This window comes from Ciona intestinalis, chromosome 11 (assembly GCF_000224145.3).
Source record: "Ciona intestinalis chromosome 11, KH, whole genome shotgun sequence".
Lineage (NCBI taxonomy): Eukaryota > Metazoa > Chordata > Ascidiacea > Phlebobranchia > Cionidae > Ciona > Ciona intestinalis.
Genome location: NC_020176.2, coordinates 1139241 through 1155542, shown reverse-complemented (window position 1 = coordinate 1155542; position 16302 = coordinate 1139241). Strand labels below are relative to the sequence as shown.

Here is a 16302-nt window from a genome sequence, read left to right as displayed (position 1 = left end):
ATAGACACAAATAATCATTAAACCTGCAAACCAAACGACGATTACTAAAACTATCTTGTTTACTAACGCAATGTGCGCTAGTTTAGTTTAGACACAATCACTGGTTTAGAAACAAATGTTGTTTCAGTAGCGAAATGGATGTAGATAGCTATACTGAATATACTGTCTCGTAATTTTCTTCGACTGAGTACGAACAGGACTACGTAATCTGTTCTAACCTAAAAGACTACCTGTAGGATATCTTACAGTTAATTTTAAACACTTTATTAATGCAAAATAACCCTGATAATTTCTTTGCAACTAGCATACACCTTCTATTTTAAATGAATATTTAAATTAAACTGTATACTATGCTGCTATGTTTACACCTAAACAATGAATAACAATGGGAAAATAATGTTGGTTGTGACGTATAATAGACCTTCTAATTTCAAACGTAAAATGTGAATTATCAGGCCGTATCTCTAGTAGGCCGTGGTTCTACCTATTTAGTTATAAAGTAAGTTATGTTTTATGATTTGTTTACCTCCTTAATTTAACAACAGAACATGGTAAAAGAGAAATACAAAATATTCCACCTATGACACCTGGTAAGTCATTGGTTGTATCAGCACTGCTTGGAAATGCAAAAGATATTGAAGAAATGTTAGAAGCCTCATCTAAGCAGGCAGAGTAAGTTACGTTTGGTTGGTTTTATTATAGTAGGGTGGGGAAAAATGGGACACCTTTTCATTCTATTCTTTTGTTGCATTGGTAGTAAACAAAGAACATTCAAAGAATTTTAAAACTTTAGACCCTTATTAGATGTTTAAAACACGATCAGGATATTTGGATACTATGTTGTACATTCCCGCTCTCCTCACCCTACCATATAATTTTTATTTTAGGTGAGTGACTGTTTAATGCTTGTTTCCATATTCATAATAAAATTGTTGTTCTTTGTTGATACTTTTTCTACTTTAAAAATACAAGAGAATTTTTAAAGGAAAACTGAAGTATTTTTTGTAATTTGTGCACATATAGTGCTAACTCAGCAGAATCTATAAAAATATATTTTTTAAATTTTATATTAATCACATTTTTATCTATGTTGTTACTGGTGCTTCTTGGTTTAATGCCGACTTATCTATTACAGAAGAAATAGCATTATCAAAAATGGCTAAAAAGAATTGACTTCAGTTCTCTTTTTATTATAAAGGCATAGGTAGTTTTTTTTTTATTAGTATTATTTTTTTTCCCTTAAAACCTTTTAATCAAATTTGATTTCCAGTTATATAGCCTGAGTTTATGTTGTTTAAATAAAAAATCGACTTTTCTGTTGAGCCATACAACTACATAGAAGCTGAAAATAACTAAATAATAAAACTTGTTTAATTTAGAAAACCAGACGACAATTTATTCACAAGGATTTCTGATCTTTCATCACTTATAGATGATATAATGCAAACTTCAGCAAATGTTGCAGAACATTTTGAAACCAGAATGCTGCAGCTGTCATCTGAAAAGTAAGAATAAGAAATTAAAATAATGAATTAATGTATGAGCGTTATCTTATCATGGCGGGGAAACGACTGTCATTATAATGTTCTGTTTCATAAACTTTGTGATAGATTATGAGGTACCAGGTATGTAACTTTGTGGGTAGATATTTTATTTGTTATATATGGCTGACAATTTACTGAATTTAAACCCAAAAGTGACCATTTAGTTGGAGCAATTGGCGTTAAGTGTCTGGCCCATGGACCAATACGCCCACAATGGTAGAAGTAATCCATCTGAAAATATTTTATTTTTAGACTGTCTCAGCAAATTTAGATTAAAAATTTATTCAAAAATTTCAGTAATGTATTTAGACTTGAACTGCAGTGTTATGACCTCTAACTTAATAGCTGAATGAGAACATAAGATTTAAGGTAGATGATGCTATTACTGTGGAGTATGTGTCCTTTGACATCATACTTAATGTTAATGTCTGCAATCCAGTGGTTACGAATGGGTAGTCCAAATTACTCTAAAAGTAACATACTTGGTAACTGGTATGCACAATGTTTATGAAATATTACATCGGTATGAGCATTACGTGACATTCAATAACTGTTCTTAGGAATTTTCTCACGAAAAGTGTAGCAACCTTGCGGCAACATGCACAACAGCACGCAGACTCTAAGATGGAAAGTGAATTGGTTCTACAAAGACGACTACGGGAGGTTATGAGCCAACGTGATGATTTAACGCAGAACTGGAAAGCAACTAGAAATGACAACGACAAGTTAATCCAGAGAATTCAACAACTAACAGAGGAAAATTATAAGTATAAGGTAATTTTCCAGGTTTCTTTTTATTGAAGACAAATTAAAATACTTCTATTTTAAAGAATACTTTTTCTGCGTGATATGGTATGAATACATACAATTTTATTTTAATGAAAAGTATGTTTGGTCAAAAACATTTTTTTTTCTATAACTTTCCTTGAATATTGTATGTAAATTTTCCCTAGTAGTCCACAATGCTGCTAACTGGCTTTCCTGGTGTTGGAAATATAATGTTGTATAGTGAGTCGTATCTTTTGTTTTTATCATAGACCTACATGAGCCAAAACTTTGATCCATCTGCATGCCAGCGTAGTATCAAAAGCAACTCAACTGACAGAAAGTGTTTAGAAGAACTGAATTTGCAACAAACTCAAAACCCTTGACAGTCTGATGTTTTTAATTTTCTCAATTGCAAATTTGTTCAACTTTTTACAAATGTCTTTCAGCAAGTTCGAACATATAGCTCTGACTTGGGGTTTACATATTCTACATATTGTGTGACCTAAACATAGTTGCTGCGCACATTTTCTTTCCTATTTTGTATTGAAGTTTTTTTTTCATATTGTTTTGCATTGTAAAGAGATTTGTATATAGTTTTTTTTCAGGTATAAATCTCTTTGTTTTTTGCTACTGCCACTCAGAGCCATAGAACTCTGCTGCCAATGACACTTATTAATTTAAATCGTTAAAAAAAATCTTACGGATCAAACATAAACCTAGTTTGTTGTGTTTTTAAACCATAGTTATTCAATTTTCGTATATACCGCGTTTTGTCATAAAAATTGTCGAATTTGAAGTTACCGCTACACTTCTCGCAAATACAAGTTATCATGACGCAAAGATTCATTGGAAATCGTTTTGTAAATAGTAAATACGTTATCACGTAAGTTTTGTAAACAGTGAAATGAGATGATGCAACGGTGTGGTAACACTCCCCTTTAAATTTGCTGTGGTGGCGCAATACTAAACGAAACGATTTGCTGTGACGCTTTTGCTGCGAATACGTAATGGCTGGTGGCTTGCTTGGCGAGTTCGTATATGTTTGCTTTTTTTACTTCGATCGAGCAGGTATATAAAAGCTTGATTTTGATTTAAATCATAAACCGACTATGTTGTATAGAAAAACATGGCTCAATAAATTGAAGATGAACTAAAAATTAGGCAATATACAAGTTTGGAGCACGGCTTGCCGTAATGTGAAACAAAACAAAGCAACTAAAAGGCGAAAACATGGAAAATAACACAACTGTTAGCCCTGCATCTTCAGATTGCAATCAAATACATTCTTTAAAAATCAAAAGGAAAAAACAAGAGCTGGATATGCACGATTTAAGCAACGACAATCTACCTCCTGAGGTAAAATATAGAAATTGTGCATAAACGTAACATTTAAAAGAAGTTTTTGTTTTATAAATACAAGATATTACTGTGCTAGAAGAATAACCAAATATTAACCTGTAACAAATTGCCTAATTTGTTATACCACAAAATTCTCAGTAGTATTTAAAGCTTTTGGTTTCTCCAGTCTCTTAGAGTGGGTATGCTACTGTGTATATGATAACAATAAAGTGTTAATATGTACTAGGTGTTACCAGGTTTTTAAGGCCTGAGATTGCACTTTAGACTTGGCCCTTAACGTCTTAAGGAAAAATTTAGATTTTGTTATTGACATACGGTCTCAGAAGTTATTTTTCTTTGAAATAACCTCACAGTATCAAGTTACAGATTCTTTGTCTTGGTTCCCTTACAGACACCACCTATAACAGTCAAAACAAAAATATCATTGCTGAATATTAGAAATTCCAATGTTTATTTATGAAATGATGAAATGATTGTTAGTTTTTCAGAATTATCTTATCGTTCTGTTTATTTTTATAAATAAAAATAAATTGCGGCATATTCCTATACAAATTTTATAAAAATAAATTCAAAGTTTTTACACTCACTTACTTATAACCACTCCCCAGATTATACTGAGTAGCCAATGTTACTGAAGACCAAATCAATGTCAATTGCTGTAACCTACTAGTTACTAATGACTCGAATGAGTAGTAAAAACTGTCATACATATGATATCGTTAAAGTACAAAATAAGGCTTAATTTCAATTAAAATAGAACACTTAGTAATTAATGTATTAAATAGTGTGCAATAATAAAATCATATTACCTATAATATACATTTATTTGCACTGCAATAATTAAACCATACATATATATACACTTATTTGATCAATTTTAAACAGTTACTTTAGTTTACATACATTCATTCAATTTTTGTTTATTTTTGTCTTATAGGAGGAAGAGGGTAATGTGGAATATAAGTTAAAGCTGATTAACCCAACCGACTCTCGACTTGAGCACTTGGTTACTCAGATGAAATGGAGACTGCAAGAGGGACAAGGAGAAGCAATTTATAAGATTGGTGTCGAAGACAATGGGGTTTGTGCCGGCCTTACTGACCAAGAACTTAATTCAACCATGGGGACTTTGAAGAGCATGGCAGAAAAGTAAGTGTTTGACTAGGTTTTGTAGAGAAAAGTTTATAATATTTGTCATTGACATTTTACTTGTGCAATGGATTAGTATTGGTGTAAACAAACAAATGGAAATCATCAAAATACATGAATAAAAGATTAAGTAGTATTGGTATATGAATATTTCTTGCAAGAAGTTCTGTGTTTGTTTTAGTGAGGTGTTTTTGGCAATAGGTACTTGTGTAGTTGTTCCTTGTGTTTTAAACCTTATTTTATTGTAGTCCTGACACGTCAAAATATTTTGCACACAAACATAACCTATATTCTGGTTGTTTATGTATAATTAATCATCACTATGTGGTTTGTGTATGTTGATGATGTCGCATTTTTTTGTAAATGTGTAATAACTGAAATATGATTCAACAACTCATTGCAGTCTATACTTAGTAATCTTTGTCATAATATGAACACTTTACTGTAGGTGTTTTAGGTTCTACAACAGTGTTACCTACTGTTTGCTTTTATACAAAAACTTCCTACATGCAAAAGACATTTTTTTCACCCCTGCTTATAACCTAATTGTTTGTCTTTTGACAGCTGTTTTGTCCAGTAATAAATAAACCTAATTTTGACTTGAGAATTTTCTTTTTTGTAATATATTTTCTATTTTGTAATATGTATATATAACAATTTAATATATGTATATATGAATATATATATATATATATATATATATATATTTTGTATTATTATTAATATATTTACCATGCTTAGACTCGGAGCCGATCTTACCGTATTGCGTGAAAGAGAGGTTGATAGTTTGGTCCTTGGTGAGAGGAAGAGAGTTTCGGAAGTTTTGGTTCGAAGAGTTCCTGATGATCAACAGGTGATTGAAATAAAAAGAATATCACAAATTATTACCATGGTGCTAGCTCTGAAGTAGTGGCAGTAGTTTATGGTTGGTGTTTACAAGGATCAGATAAGGTTGATGATTGTATTTAGTTTTATATATAAATATATATTGGATATATATATGTCATTTTTTTATTGATAATTATGTCAGTCTATGTACATTTTCTCTTTGTTGTTGATTTGTAGTTAATTTTGTGGGTAAATACTTTGACGTAAAACATCTTTGTAAAGGAGTAAGAACTAGTAAAATCTAAACTGTTATGAAAATATTAAAACGCCTATGTTTTTTAATGCATTGTTTTTTTGCTATGTTTTAATTAAAATGAATTTTTCTGTTTTAATGGTGCCATTATTTTAATGCATTGATTTAATTTTCAGTTTTTGGATCTTCGTGTATCTGTTCTTGGAAATGCTGACGCGGGAAAATCAACATTACTCGGCGTTCTTACTCAAGGACAATTGGACAATGGACGCGGACAAGCGAGACTTAATTTATTCCGACATTTACATGAAATTCAAACTGGTAGAACTTCTTGTATAAGTCACGAAATTCTTGGCTTTGACAGCAAAGGAAATGTAAGAAAATATTATTTATTTTGGAGTATATAGGCTATGTTTTTTTATTTGTTTAATGGTCCAACTTTTTGTAGCTCACAACATTGATGGCTTTAAGAGAGTGTAGAAACTATTTTACAGGAAAGTTAGGGGTTTTGAAACTGGATGCTGTTGATTTGGATTTACGATTTGTAGTCTATAGTCTTGTAGACTTTGAATTTTAGACTTAAATATGTTGTTACATAATTTAATCAACACAAAAAAATAAGATTCATACAACTATGTGAATTTCCTATATGTAAGTTGTATTTTATGCGAAAAAATACTTGGTACCATTTATTGGATGAATTTAAGTTGGCTTATGCAAATTAGTGTTTGTTGTTTTGTTATGTAAACATAGCCAAGTGAGATTTGTAATGCTGTTGTTGTGGTTTGACGAAGCAAAATCTCACGTATACAGGATATTTATGTTTACATCTCATGAACTTTCCTATTGTTAAACAATCGCTATGTTTGAAAGATATGCTAACATTTTGTGGCAAAAAAAGTGGTGTTTTGTAAAATGGTCCTTGTGTCCAAAATGTGTCTAAACCATCTTTGGCTATTGTTGGATTTTGTTGGTTTATGTTTTTACAATATTCTAGCTTTTACAAATATTATAATAGCCTAATAACGATTAATTAAGATAGGAGTAATAAAATTTTAATTTTTTATTGCTACTTTATTTATATTATAGAGATGACTTTGGGTTTATGCTGTCATTCAGGTTGCATTTTCTTTGTCAACATATGTTATATTTTTAAACCTTAGTTTCATGTCAAATACAGAAACAATTGGCAACTTTAGTATAAAACCACTATTTAAATAGTATTAAAGCCACCATAAATTTGCCTCCTAAATAAGCCGAAATATAGAGTGTGATGCGTGAGAACGGCAGGCATTACTTCCTGTAGTACTAAAGGGAATATCAAAAAAGTTAACTTAGGAAATGTATGTGGAAAATGGCAATTTTATAGCCATCAAGTTTAAAACCACAATTTCAATTGTATTTGAATCTTTTATAAATTCACATAAAACCTTTATAATGCAGGTGTTAAACTACAGTGAGTTGCAAACATCAGAAAGTATTTGTTCGGCGGCGTCAAAGATTATAACATTCATAGACCTTGCTGGCCACCATAAATACCTTCGTACCACCATTTTTGGTCTCACTTCTCACCATCCTGACTTTGCAATGCTGGTCGTTGCAGCAAATCGTGGAGTAGGTAAGATTTTGAGCGTAATTCTCTTGTAAATCAATATTTAATCTGAACCCAATTCAAGTAGGTTTATAATGCTTAACTGTTGAGTAATTACGTGCATTTTTGTGTTTATATTGATAATAACTGTAATAAAGCATGTTCAAGGCATGTACATGCATAGAAACATTCGACCACCTAGTTATTATTGCTATTTAAAATTTCCACATTCAGAACATTCTCTATTTCCACATTTAATATATAACTGTCTGGCTCAATGGCAAAGTTACATTTTTATAGCTTTTAATTTGCCTTGCCACGTAAGGTAAAAGTTACATTCTCTTCATAAAAATTTCAGCTGGCACCACCCGTGAACACCTGGGGCTTGCAATGGCGCTTGGTGTGCCTACTATTGCCGTGGTAACTAAGATCGATCTTTGCCCTGAAGCCGTATCGGACCGGGCATGTCGACAATTGGAGAAACTGCTCTCTGGCGCTGGTTGTGGAAGGATTCCATTCCGAGTAAGATCGGAAGATGATGTTTATACCGCCGCTGCAGGGATGGGTGGAGAGGGGTGAGTGGTCTACAGCAATTATACTTTCTTATAAAAAATTGAAATATATTTCTATGCTTTTTAGTCAAACTACTTGTAATTTCCCAGAAAAAGTTTGTAATTTTTGTACAATGTTTTTTAACAAACTGTATTTCGTTAGCAGAAATTAAAACATGTCCGTAAATACTTGCAGCAAACATTTATAGCTAGTAACTAGCAATTATAAAACTTAAAAGTACATTAAATGTCTAAATCTAAATGATAGGTCTATTGTACTTTTCAAGTGTCAATATAACTGCGTGTTCATTCAACTATATTTAGTTTTGTGTGGGTTGTAAAACGTCATAATATTTAGACGTCTATTCTCACCATATGTTACGTAATACTATGTCATACAATATTGTCCTACGACATCATTTCCTTGTGGGGAAACTGCTATCAGCTATATTGGTTAGCTCATTAAGCCCACATATGTTCTACTGTCAATAAGGAAAAAGTTTAAAAAGTTTTCCATTACTATTAGTTCAAAAATTTTAATTTTTACCCAAACTTTGGATTTTCGCTTTCTTCAGCATACAGTACCCTAGCGCATTGTGTTGAACTAGAAATACTGATTAAGACTAAACATAATTAGCCTAAACATATATACTATTATATATAATACTCCATTTTTTTATTATTTTCCATTCATTTTGTATACTTTATTAAAAGGCAGCCTAAATGGATCTAAACATTGCAAAATAATAAAATACCAGGAGAGCTCTTTGGGATTTATAACATAGAGGCAACATAATATATACAAATATGCAACTATAAGTATGTTGTATCTTGTATGAATATATTTTTTTCACAGATCAAAGATTGTTCCATTGTTCAAAGTATCCAGCTTGAGTGGTGCAAATCTTTCTCTACTCACTAAGTTCTTCAATGTTTTATCTCCTCAAAAAAATCAACGAGAGCAAGAAAAGTTGATGCAGGAATTGCCACAGTTTCAGGTTAGTTTAATGATACAGACCCGCAGTATCATATAGTAACTAGTAAGGTGAGGTAATATGGGATAAAAATGCCAATGTCATCCAAATTCCACATATCTTGATCATGTTTTGAACAATTACCAACCTTGTCGCGAACCTGAGGTTTAGACTAGATTTGGCCCATCACCACAACACCCAACCGTGTATGTCTTTTCATACAACCAGTGTAACGTGACCCTGTCCTTTACTTAAACCACCGAGTTACGGTGCCGGTCTATTGTGTATTAAGGTAATCTATAAATGCCCACTGCACTAGGTTGTAGCAAGGACAGTTAATAGTAGTTAAGCCCAAAGGTAAGGTTATACACGTTCACACTGGTTCAGTCAACGTGCATATACAGTATACATGGTCACTGCTTTGTTTCATGTCATTTAGGTCATATGAGTTTAGTAAGTTTACTATATCATGCGTATGACATGTTCAATGTGTATGTATGATTTGAATGACCTGTTAAATATACATATATGATTGGTGGACGGTGATACTACTCTGTAACTTCGCACATGTTATCATGAGTTGATTTGTGTTGAATATTATGATTTTTTAATGTTTAAATATGTGTGAATACAAATATTGAACAAAACAGTTAATCTTAGTCATCACATTGAATTTGTGTTTTCTTCAATGACTGTTGCATTCATGTATGAACACAGTATTGAAATAAAGGGAAATTTAAATGTTCGTATGTTGGTGCATACAGTTTGTAATCTGCTTGAACATTCCCACTATTAATTGCGTTGTTTTCTCTTTTGTGATTTTTACTTTACAATTAAGTGAGAGAGGTTCTGTTATTGACAAATTCATTTACAAAATAAAACTGCAACTTTACTTATTTATTCAGTTAACCTTAAAACATAAAATTTATTCAGTTTTATCAAAAACGGAAATTTTACTAACTTATTCATTTTAACTTAAAACTGCAATTATACCAATTTATTTATTTTAGCTTTAACTTTTATTTATTTTTTAATTCTACAAAACAGGTTGATGAAGTTTTCTCTGTCCCCGAAGTTGGTGCCGTGGTTGGTGGTACGCTGTCACACGGTGTCATCACTGAGCAGAACAACTTGATCATCGGGCCTAACACTGAAGGGCGCTATCTCCCAGTTACCGTGACGACCATACAAAGGAATCGAGCACCGTGTCGTGTAGTAAGAGCCGGCCAAGCAGCATCGTTATCCTTGATTAATATTGATAAAGATGATATTCGAAAAGTGAGTTTGTTTTTTGTAGTCATAGGTGCCAAACCTGGGGTGGCAGGGTAGCCAGGCGTGCTCTGAATTTTTTTCACTGCATTAATCAAAAAAAACTCTGACAACCAAGTTTGGTTTAGAAGAATGTACATCTAACTATCCCTGCTTCCCCTGCATTGTAAAACGTTTTTGGTTATATTTGTGGTTGTTTAAATGAAGTTAGATCGTTGATATGCAATGTAAATGGTTACAGTATTCCAGAATCTTTTGTTGCTATATTGAGTTAAATGTTCTGCATTATTTACAGCATGTATAATTACTGATATGTTTTACGTCATGGATGATTGATTACCACACCTGTTGTTACTACACGAAACAATCATTTACTATGCGTGTCAAAACAAACGTAGTTGCCCGCTACGCAAAGTTTAAAAGACTAAAGTTTATAAACCATATTTCCACACCTAAGGTCCTAATTTGTCCTTTGTTGTTTTTGAATTGTAGAAATTTAAAAATTATTTAAAACTGCCCTTTGGTATGAAGATTGAACATTACTTTTTTTTTCATAGGGTATGGTACTGGTTAGTCCGGAGTTGAAACCTAGTTGTTGCATTCAGTTTGAAGCAACAGTGTTTCTTCTATACCATCCAACAAGTGCATTATGTCCTGGGTTTCAAACCACAGTGCATGTTGGTAGTGTCAGACAAACTGCTGTGGTTGAGAAAATTCACAACGATACGGTAAGTTACGTAGGCCGCCAAACCTGCGTAGACAAGCATGTCATGGTCCGTAGACCGTAGTAATCATACATACCACATAAAAGAGTAAAGTAAACTGAATATGTTCAGCCCTGCCTAAATGACTTGTTGTTGGAAATATGAGAAACAGGCACAACGTTTTAGCTATAGTAAATTAATGGGACCAGCTTCGAGAAACTTTCGATATTTTATTGACACTTGAACGTGTTCTCTTCTCATTCTTTTCATTCCTTTGGTTTTTCAAAAATAACATATGTACCTATATTTATATAATTTTATTTCCAAAAATATACAATGTAATGAAACTTCAAATACACAGGAATCACTCAACCAGAACGAGCAGTCAGTCGTGACTTTCCGCTTTGTTTGTTACCCCGAACATCTTCGTCTAAGCTCAACTCTTCTCTTCCGCGAGAGGACCACTAAAGGTATCGGACAAATCACAAAAGTCTTCCCGTTTACTCCAGGAGAACGCATCCAGAAGAGGCAAAGAAAACACTCCCAGAGATCACCATCTTCTTCCTCACCTCCAGGGTATGCTAGCTCAGATGAATTAATGTCTGTGTCTTCGAGTAAACGGCAACATGTAGAGCGTTAGGTGATCTTACAATAAGCTTGTTCTTAGCTTTGTAATATTTTTTTCCCATTTCTTTTTCATAGATTTATTCGAAAAATTTTGTTTTTTGTAATAAGCGGTGTTCCGCTTCTGGTTAGCAAGGCGTTATAATATGCGTCTATATTTTAAAAACCTAGACCGTGAATGGGTTATTTCTTTAATGTGTTTAGAAAATTTTATTGTTAGGTTAAATATTTTAGTAAAAATAATAATTTCGCCATGGAAAAGTCGGAATTTTTTCGCCCCCACTTTTATCCTAATCGAGTTTAATAAACTGTATTTTCTTTCATAAAAAAAAACAATATTTTTATCCCAACTATATTTCTTTTCAAAACAAAAACGTTTTTTTACCATAAATTGTATTTTTCTATAGAATATATCTCGGTGTGTTGTATTTTATGGGCGACGTTGGTTAGAAATATTGACTGCCGCATTTTGTCCGAATTTTGTTTGTAATGTTGTGCTTACATTGTGTGCATGCTACGTCGGTTGGTTGGTTTAATTAAACGAGTGCTGTTGCACACTGTGAAACTCTGACCTAAACTCTAGGTAAGTAATAATGACTGTATTTGTCTCTTCGATTACGGTAGCAAAGAATTAGAAATATTTAAAAAGAAAAGACAGGATATAGCTGCAAAGCAGCAGTTGTTAAAACCCGCTTACAGTTAAAAACATATCTACATTTATTTTTAAGTTAGACTTCGAATAAAAAAAAGTGGCGGCTCCAAAAACAGGAGTTGAAGAGAATTAAGGTCATTTGAAGAGCAAAAAATCAGTACCCAGCGGGATGACAGTTGGTTGGTAGGTCCGCTTTCATCTTAACCAAAAGCTAGTTTTAATGCTCGGTGGTTTGTTTATTGCATGGCTGACGATTTCGGCAACTCATTTAAAGCATTAGTATTAAGTGTCCTCCTACAAAGGTTAACCTTGCCACATAATTGGAACTTCGTTTTACCCAGTTAAGCCATAACCACTATCTGCTATGCTCGCCTTCTTTATACAGGTTTGAACTCAAGACCTTGGATTTGTAAGCTTTCGAATTTGTTAGACGTCACACAAATTTATTCGCAGGTTTGAACTCAGACCTTGGATTTGTAAACTTTCGAATTTGTTAGACGTCACACAAATTTATTCGGAATTCAAAAACTTGTGCGGACATCAGAAAAACATGCAATGAAATCAAATACTCGAAGGCGGCACTTTTGAGAACATTTGAAAACGATAAAAGAAAGCTTCATAAAATACAGATGGAAAATACAGATTATAAAATCGCACTCAATATCATACACATAAAATCTGGAAACACAAATACACACACGGTTAAAAGCAACCATAACTACCTATAACGTGCAGTTACACCGAATGAGGGCGGGGTAGGGGTAGAATATCCACCGAATTTTGTGGCGTCCTCAATTTTCTTCTCGTGAGCTCTTTTTGCATTCCTTGTCAACCCAACAACCATGTTTCGAACCTGGCGAAGAATAATCTTAGTTTAATAATACGGAATGATAATAATCATTTTTTATTTAACTGAGGTATAGTATGATGGGGAAGATGGGACACCTTTTCGTTCTACTTTCTCGTTTCATTTAGTAGAAAACAAAAACATTCAAAAGAATTATAAAACTGTAATCTCGCGACTCCCGTACACCGTTGTTAATTGTTTAAAATACGCTAAGATATTTGGATATTATTACCATTTTTGCATGGTCACTTTTATGCGCGTAGGTACTCGCATATTTACTCGCAAAAACAAAGTTAACACGCATAACGTCATAAGCGTGTCCTCTGCTGTAGCAGGTTGGTTGTTACTCGCATTATGCGAGTAAAGAAAAGTAAGGTGAAAGTACAGTTTTACTTTTAAGAGCCTAATCCTTTTCGGGTATTAATTTTATAGGTTTTCGTTGGTAATAGCACCATAAAGTATTAAAACTTATTTTTATAAACTCGATTTAATAATATTGCAGTAAAATAAGTTAACTCAAATGTTGATACGCGCATAAACCAATGATCATGCAAAATAACGCGGTTAGCGAGTTATCATATGACGAGTTAATGCGGATCGTTATTCGCATTAACTTTTTACCATGCAAAAAGGGTATATGTCTTTAAGATGTCCCAAGAATCAAGTCTTAAAAAACACTCGTGTCTAAATTAAGATGAAAATGTGTCTAAATCATAGTTCTTACCTTCTTATACATTTCCACCATATCCGGCGAAGGTTGTTTCTTCATTCGTTTGTAAAGTCGGTCCCTCACCGCTATCATTTCTAATATTTCTTCTGTGATCCATTCTTTGTGCTTCTGGTAGGGCTCGGTGGTTAGATCACTGTCACCAGAAACTGTACGCTTCGCCGGTAAATTGTTGTTGTTTTGAAAAGGCAACTGTTGCAGTGCTGATAAATAAGTTTGCAAAGACCTTGGAGACACAGAGTTTAACTCGAAGTCCCCGGGGAAATCTCTGCGGGTCGGAGAACATGGTTGGGAGGTGGAGGAAGACGAAGAAATCTCGGACGCCGCGTCATCGTACAACTCCCTCGTCACCTGGCTACCTTCAAGAAAAGCACGAGATTTAAATTTGAGCATTTTCCGAATTTTAAGCACTTTTGATTCACCGTGAACTGCCGGATACTTTGAGCTCATGCTACTGCCTCCATCTGTGGACGACGACTGGTACCCAGAATCCATGGATAAACGGATTTTACAAACGTTGTCCTGGTTGTATGAAGAATGTTGCAGCGGGCTAAAATTAAATTTGGGTTACTCTTAGTGCTGATGTATAGTGCTGGTATTAACTACAACAGGAGATTGGTTCAAAGCCCGATGCTGCCACCACGGTGGTCGTATGTGACATCGGACAAATTTGCAGTCCTACAAACAAATAAAGGACCAGTCGCAAGGAGTGTATGAACCTAAACACTTGTGTTATGCCGACTGTCGTTTAGTTACATTTTTTCATTCCACGGCCTACTAGAGATATCTCTAGTAGGCCGTGTTTCATTCATATAGTAGAGTGGAAGACCCCAGGTTTAGCACATAATATCCAAATATCCTGATCGTGTTTTAAATAATTAACGGTTTATGAGAGTTGTGAGGATACGGTTTTATATTTAATGTTCTTTGTTTAGTACTAAGTGGGACGAGAAATAGAACAAAGATGTGTCCCACATTCCCCACCTTACTATATATTGTTAAACCGTAAAAATAAAGGTATAAGAAATGAACACCCGCCTCTTTGTTATCGATCTTCCATCGTCGTCTTCATTATCACTGCTATTCACAGATGCTGGTACACCACTGGGGTAAGGTGAGGGTTTGATGTCCAGTAGGTGTCTATGTATATCTTCGACGATGGAATTCGGAGCCGAATCCACGGAACTATCGATGCTAGGGCTCCTAGATTTCGTTGGCCAGGTGCTTTTCGTGCAACTAAAAATGATATTTATTAAAACCTGGTTATTCTAACGATTTCTAGCCTATAGCTTGTATAATCATCAGCCAAACAGCAAAAAATAAGAAAATCCCAAAAACATTCACCCACAAAGTATGTATACGTGGTAAAAACTCGGGCAACCGGGCACGAGGTGTATGAAACAGGACATTCGTGTAATATATCAGTCGTTGCCCCGTCACGTGAGTGGTAATAAGTTAAAATTCTTGCGCCAAAACACGCCCAACAGTTGAATAATAAAATCTACAGTTACACACACTTACCGTTCTGCAGTTGCTGCACTAGTGATTTCACTTATAAGTGCGCCCGCCTCTTTGCTCCAGTCGTCCACCGGTTCAGCACAGTCAAAGCAAGCGGTTGGCATGTAAGACTTCATGAATAGTTTCATTGCAGCAACAAAACAATCCCGCTCATTTCGCTCCGGTTGTGCGGAAACCACATTAAATGTAGGGATCGTTTTCGTAACCAGCGGTACAGAGGACACGGCAGTTGCTGGTTGCGCAGCGGTCTTCATTAGCCCGATTTTCTGTTTCATTTAAATATTTGTTTTAATTTACTATGGTAAGGTGGGGTGAGATGGGACAGATTTTAGTTTTAGGTTTCGTCCCATTTGGTATTAAACCAAAGCTGCTTACATAATTATATAACCGCATCGTCACGACTCTAAAAAGGGGTTATTATTTATTCAAAACACGATCCGGGAATATAGGAACTAGATGTCTGCGGTATCCCACCTTACCCCGACGATACAAAATAGCCTAACTGCATATATATGTCTATTAATTCACGAAAATCTAACCTTCTTTTAACACAACATTCGCACCGCAAAATATTCTTACTTTCATGCGCTCAAATTCTTGGTAAAGAAATCCGAACTGCGGCAGTTTAGCCGTTCCTTCTATGGGTGGAGGTAATGTCATGGGCATGGCTATCAGCGCAACGTCTTGTTGAGTGAAACTCATTCGCTTCTGGCAAGGGAGGTTGTAATGGTGGGACCTGTATAAGGAAATTTCGTAAGATGGCGTGTTTTCTAAATCGAGATATGCGTCAAAATGCTAAATTTTGAATTTTAGGGTACTATGGGTAGAAGTCCGGCGCCGTGGTATAGTGGTTAGCGCACCTGCCTGTAACCCTTATGTAATGGGTTCGAGGCTCGACGCTGCTACCATTGTAGGCGTATGTGTCCTTGGGCAAGACACTTAAC

The 16302-nt window shown here is 34.2% G+C and overlaps 3 protein-coding genes and 1 long non-coding RNA gene across 4 annotated transcripts in view; 3 read left to right on the top strand and 1 right to left on the bottom strand.

Annotated features, from left to right (window-relative positions):
• Positions 1-3158, top strand: part of LOC100185587 (uveal autoantigen with coiled-coil domains and ankyrin repeats) — a 9908-nt gene extending 6750 nt beyond the window's left edge. Inside the window, exons 15-18 of the mRNA XM_009861826.3 lie at positions 546-672; positions 1380-1505; positions 2105-2318; positions 2582-3158. Of these exons, the coding sequence (XP_009860128.1) occupies positions 546-672; positions 1380-1505; positions 2105-2318; positions 2582-2695 (581 nt within the window). The 3' untranslated portion in view covers positions 2696-3158. The remainder of the gene's footprint in view (positions 1-545; positions 673-1379; positions 1506-2104; positions 2319-2581) is intronic.
• A 214-nt stretch (positions 3159-3372) lies between these two features.
• Positions 3373-12179, top strand: LOC100176234 (GTP-binding protein 2). Its single transcript, XM_002130782.3, has 10 exons — positions 3373-3668; positions 4609-4820; positions 5562-5673; positions 6078-6275; positions 7345-7519; positions 7851-8067; positions 8900-9041; positions 10065-10295; positions 10844-11014; positions 11352-12179. Exons 1-10 carry the CDS (start codon positions 3543-3545, stop codon positions 11628-11630), a joined length of 1863 nt encoding a protein of 620 aa, XP_002130818.1. The 5' UTR covers positions 3373-3542; the 3' UTR covers positions 11631-12179.
• A 125-nt stretch (positions 12180-12304) lies between these two features.
• Positions 12305-12809, top strand: LOC113474705. Its single transcript, XR_003396391.1, has 2 exons — positions 12305-12651; positions 12720-12809. It is a non-coding gene; the product is annotated as an uncharacterized LOC113474705 (long non-coding RNA).
• Positions 12756-16302, bottom strand: part of LOC100183225 — a 4659-nt gene continuing 1112 nt past the window's right edge. Inside the window, exons 3-8 of the mRNA XM_009861825.2 lie at positions 15938-16094; positions 15362-15624; positions 14879-15076; positions 14263-14390; positions 13838-14199; positions 12756-13119 (exon numbers count right to left, since the gene is read on the bottom strand). Coding sequence (XP_009860127.1) covers positions 12985-13119; positions 13838-14199; positions 14263-14390; positions 14879-15076; positions 15362-15624; positions 15938-16060 — 1209 coding nt within the window. The 5' untranslated portion in view covers positions 16061-16094 and the 3' untranslated portion in view covers positions 12756-12984. The remainder of the gene's footprint in view (positions 13120-13837; positions 14200-14262; positions 14391-14878; positions 15077-15361; positions 15625-15937; positions 16095-16302) is intronic.